The sequence below is a fragment of the Otolemur garnettii genome, unplaced genomic scaffold, assembly GCF_000181295.1.
Source record: "Otolemur garnettii isolate 467f Iridium unplaced genomic scaffold, OtoGar3 scaffold00045, whole genome shotgun sequence".
Classification (NCBI taxonomy): Eukaryota; Metazoa; Chordata; class Mammalia; order Primates; family Galagidae; genus Otolemur; species Otolemur garnettii.
The window spans coordinates 753,424-758,436 of NW_003852440.1; the positions used below are offsets into that span (position 1 = coordinate 753,424).

The 5,013-nt window shown below is 40.1% G+C and overlaps 1 protein-coding gene across 1 annotated transcript in view; it reads right to left on the bottom strand.

The window, feature by feature from the left end:
- Positions 1-1,781: 1,781 nt before the first annotated feature.
- Positions 1,782-5,013, bottom strand: part of SLC30A10 (solute carrier family 30 member 10) — a 13,038-nt gene continuing 9,806 nt past the window's right edge. The window contains exons 3-4 of the mRNA XM_003790950.3: positions 4,501-4,737; positions 1,782-3,436 (exon numbers count right to left, since the gene is read on the bottom strand). Of these exons, the coding sequence (XP_003790998.1) occupies positions 2,943-3,436; positions 4,501-4,737 (731 nt within the window). The 3' untranslated portion in view covers positions 1,782-2,942. The remainder of the gene's footprint in view (positions 3,437-4,500; positions 4,738-5,013) is intronic.

Genomic DNA, 5,013 nt, shown 5'->3' on the forward strand with positions numbered 1-5,013 from the left:
GAGATGGGGTCTCACTCTTGCTTAAGCTGGTCTCAAACTCCTAAACTCAATTGATCCTCAGCCTCCCAGGGTGCTAGGATTATGACATAAGTTCCCAGGCCCTGCCAACCTGTGTTCTCACAATCACATTTCTGAGCTGGAAAATAAATAACAGTCCTTCCTATAACTGGTGTTGAAATAATGTGGGAAGGGCCCTTTCTAGAGAAGGCCGGGTGAGGACACAGGACAGTGAATCCCTGATCCGACAGAGAACGTCATAGACTTTCAAAAACTTATATTCAGCTCTTAAAAAAAGAGAGAGAGAGAGAGAAATTTTGGGGAATTAACCTATGCACACAGGAATACGGAGCTAAGTAGCAGTGTTTCTAAATCTTGAAGAAAAATAGTACTATTTCAATCTCCTGTTCATCAGATCCTCCTGCCACCAACCAGGGCTGGCTCAAAGAGGGGAAAGAAAGTCCTTATCTCCTTGGAAGAACTAAAAAGCAGGACAATTAAAGGAAGGTGCCCAAGTGAAAGTCCCAAAGAGTAGGCATCACAGTGCCAGAAGTGGCTAAGGCAATCCCATTTAGTCTAATACAAAAATATTGCACATAGCTTATTTGGACATTATTAAATGCAATCAGCTAAACTGTTTTAAAAAGTATTATTTCACATTTACTCTAGTCCATAATTTGGTATGTTCATAAGTGTCAATCAAAATAGTTTTCTGAGGGCCGGGCGAGGTGGCTCATGCTTATAATCCCAGCACTCTGGGAGACCGAGGCGGGTGGACTACTTGAGCTCAGGAGTTTGAGTCCAGCCTAAGCAACAGCAAGATCCCATCTCTAAAAAATAGCCAGGCATTATAGCGGGCACCTATAGTCCCAGCTACACAGCAGACTAAGGCAAGAGAATCACTTGAGAATCACTTTGAGGTTGCTGTAAGCCATAACACCACTCAACCCCAGGGGGACTGAGTGAGACTGTCTCAAAAAAAAAAAAAACTTTTCTGAGGTTAGATTTAATTATATTAGAATTAAGCGTCTTTTCCTTTCCAGAAAAAATACTTTAGAGATTTAAGTATGAATGCAAAAGCAATGCATTCCTTTTGCCCAGTTCTTCCAAAAGTGGAAAATTGCAATTTTTCCCTATTAACAAAGGGAGAATTATGTGAAATCGAATTAGACTTTCAAATTTGAATTTCTTCTTTAGTTCCAACTAAGGCACCTCAACCAATGCTTATGTAGGAGAATTGGGCCCACATTTCACCATGGTAAGTTTCTCAGAGACTCCTATGGTTTCTTTGAGTATATGCTACACTTTTAATACTAAAAAAGGAAATGTCTTACTTTTTACCCCCTTTAAGCTTATAAAGTGCATTATAAGCTAGCCCATTAAACTTCTAGCAATCAAAACATCTGCAGGCATTTTTCTATTTACCTAATTCATGGCCAGTTTAAATCAGATAATAAAATTTCAAGGAATAAAAACACTTCCTACCTATTGATCACAGGAGCTTAATCATTTCAGCCTTCAATTTGGGACTAAGACAAAATTTTAAAATATTTCTGGTGAAATATTTGGTTGTGGAAATAGATAAATCCTGTATAGATTCTAACCAAGACCTTACAGTCTAAGAAATGATCATTTTTGAGTCAATCCTGAAACCTATCAAGGATCCTAGCTCTCTAGTGAGGTATCTCTAATCTTCTTTAATCTATGTAACTTTCATGGTTTAAATACTGATGCCTAAACGATGTGTTAAATATGTGACAGATGCTTCGCCACAACCAATATGGTTCGGTTATGGGTCTGTATCAGATTATAAAACATTTATTTGAACTTGGTGATCTGGATCAGAGACATAAAGGAAAACTCTAAGTTCCTCAAAGCACATTAAAGTCAGCAGTTAAATTAATTCTCATTTCTCCCTTGGACATCGACTTTTCCATCAAGGTACTAGTTGCAACTATAATAAATACTTTAAAATGTATCTAATTAAAGAAAAGACAGTCTAGCTTATTTTTTTGAAAGGAATGAACCCTCAATATTATATATTCTCCTATCTCGGGAATACTCATTTATTTCTAGTAAATTCTGTATAGATCAATGTGATCCTATGAAAGAAAACTCAAAACAAATTTGGACAAATAAGTAAATCATTATCAAAGCACTAAATGAAAACAGTCCCGACTGTACTGACTCTAAAAGGCAGTATATAAGTACTTGTGTCATACTTAAGAAAGTAAAAATATATTTAAACATCTGAAACACCCTATAGCCGCAATTCAGTACACAGCAGAAAGTAAACATTAGTTTTTTCTCATCTCACATAATGACAAAATGGTTAAAAACGACTTCTTTTCTGCCCCCTTCCTATTAAACTGTACCTCCTTTAATGTTCTGAGAACATGTTTCTACCTTAATAGGTATTTATTTTACATTTATTTTAAAATGAATCAAAGAAAAAAGATATGTCTGCAGTGCCATAAATACCTAACCTTCCTTCCTTATGATCTTTAACAGAATGGAGAAAATATAGCTCTGATTCAGTTATTTTCAACATATTTAGGCTATGAGCTCACCTGAGAGTCAGTCAGAAGTTCTAATCAGTTTAAAAACAAGAACTTCCTTGAATACTGTGTCTACATTCACTGAGTTCCAGCCTCTGATGTCCCTGATATATACACCAGTGCAGTTCACTCTAGAAAAATGAATGTTCAAGCTAAAACTATCCAACAGCAGCATGAGACCCCCAGGGGAATGGAAAGGGGTTATCAGTTACATAAAGATTAACAGACACATCCAACTAAAATCCCAAACAGCCAACCCCTCAGTAAACCCAGAGAGCCCACACTGCAAGCTTGATCAGAGCCTACACCCCACAGAGCTCTTTCCACAAGCCAAGGTGGTGGTTCCAAAGTGCCTTGTCTATAAAGTCTGATCGTGTGGGTACCAGATTAAAAATGTGTGCTGTTGACATAACACTGGTCCTCCTGGGTTGTAAGCGATTGTCCATGGTCCCTTGGACATCCATCCAAAGGGATTTCAATGGCCACTTCTGTTGTGTCTCTTCTGCTGAGGCCATCACTTCGGTATATGTCTAGTGGGGGGCTGCCATTCTGTTCAGCACAGCCATTGACATGGGCCAGAGGTAGCACACCAGGGGGACAACAAAGCTGCTTAGCACAGCCCTTGGAGATGCAAGGCGAGCTGCAGAGCAAAAATAAGTCCTTCTGCTCCAGGGGCTCTTCCAAGTCCACATTTTCAAACTGGATGGTCACATTATGGATTCCTGCCTGATGGAAAATTTCTCGGATTTTCATGCTGGCGTCCTGATGTCCCCTGTCCTGATATTTGATGTGCAGGGTAGCAATGATCTTTCCACTTATAAGTTCCCAGATGTGCACTTCATGTACACTACTAATTCCAGGCACGGCAGAGAGTTTACTCACTGGAATAGAGAAGAGCAAACAACGGCCAAGATGAGTGGGGAGGGCTCAATGTGAAATAGGGACAGATGGGAGGAATACAGCACTTTAAACATTTTCACCAAAAGGACTGTGTTTTTACTAAAAATAATGGGAAGAAAAAAATACCTGTCCTCCATGGGTACATTTGCTCGGAATCTTTATTCTCCTCCCTGAATTTCCATGCTACACATGGTTAGCCCATATGAAGTCCTTTAAGAAAATAAATTTAACAATAGCAAGAAAACAATCTCCAGGGTTGGGTATATAAGGGAATGGACACTCTGATGGACTTCCAGTGGGAGTATAATGTGGAATGCATTTTTTAAAAGGGATGATTTGACAATATGAATAAAAAACCTTTACCAGAAATTCTAGTACTAGATATTTAATCAAAAAGAGAAAACCACATATGTGTGTTCAGTGATGATTTGGACAACACTTTGTATTCATGAAAAAATGGAAACAACAAGGAAATAGTTAAATCAATTCTATGATGGAATAGGACAAGGCTGTCAAAAAACCAAGTCGCAAGTCGAGCGCGGTGGGTCATGCCTGTACATCCTCACAGTCTGGAAGGCCAAGGTGAGTGAACTGCATGAGCTCAGGAGTTTGAGACCAGCCTGATCAAGAGCAAGACTCCACCATTGCTACTAAAAATAGAAACATTAGCAGGGTGTGGTGGTGCTGACCTGTAGTCCCAGCACCTTGAGAGGCTAAGGCAGGAGGATTGCCTGAACCCAGGAGTTTGAGATTGCTATGAGCTGGGCAAATGGCACTGTACTCCAGCCTGGACAACAGAGTGAGACTCTGTCCCCCCAAAAATTGCAGTTGAGTCAGAAAATCATGGGTTGCAAAGGACCTTTGGTTCTTGGAGCTGTGAATCATCCTACAAGGCAATAAAACAACTGAAAGATGTCCCTGTAACCTGGTGATGTAAAGGATCTAAGAACACATAAATCAAATACTGCTGTGAAATTATGCAGGCCCTTTGGCCTGAGTCACATTAACTCAACAGTGGCTCTAGATCAGCATCCAGTCTACTTACTCAGCTCTTCCATGTTGACCCCTTTGGGGACCATCTGCAGCAGAATGGCAGCCGTCTCCTTGATCAGTGGGAAGGCAGATGACAAAATGATGATGACCATGGCTATAGTCAGGCTGGGGTCAATGTAGCACTGCCAGTTACATTCCTTGTTTTCCAAGGGAAGCACATAGAATATGATGGCTGTGATGACCACAACTACAGATCCCAGGGCATCTCCCATCACATGCAAAAGCACACCTGCCAGGGAGAAAGAAAGACTGCTGCAGCAAGATCCACGTCCGGACGCCAGGTGACACGCAGTGACTTTCTCAGTATATCGATACCTGTGGCTATTTATTTTCTTTTTGGTTAGAACAGCAGAAGGGATCAGAATTTAAATTAAAAGAAGAAAAAAGTAACTGCTTCTCAGAAAATAAAATTCCAAGCCACCATCTTAAGACTCACAGAACCTGGAAAGAAGAAAGCCTAGGAAGATTCTGAGCAGTGGTCACTTGTAAGAAGAGTGACCTGGCT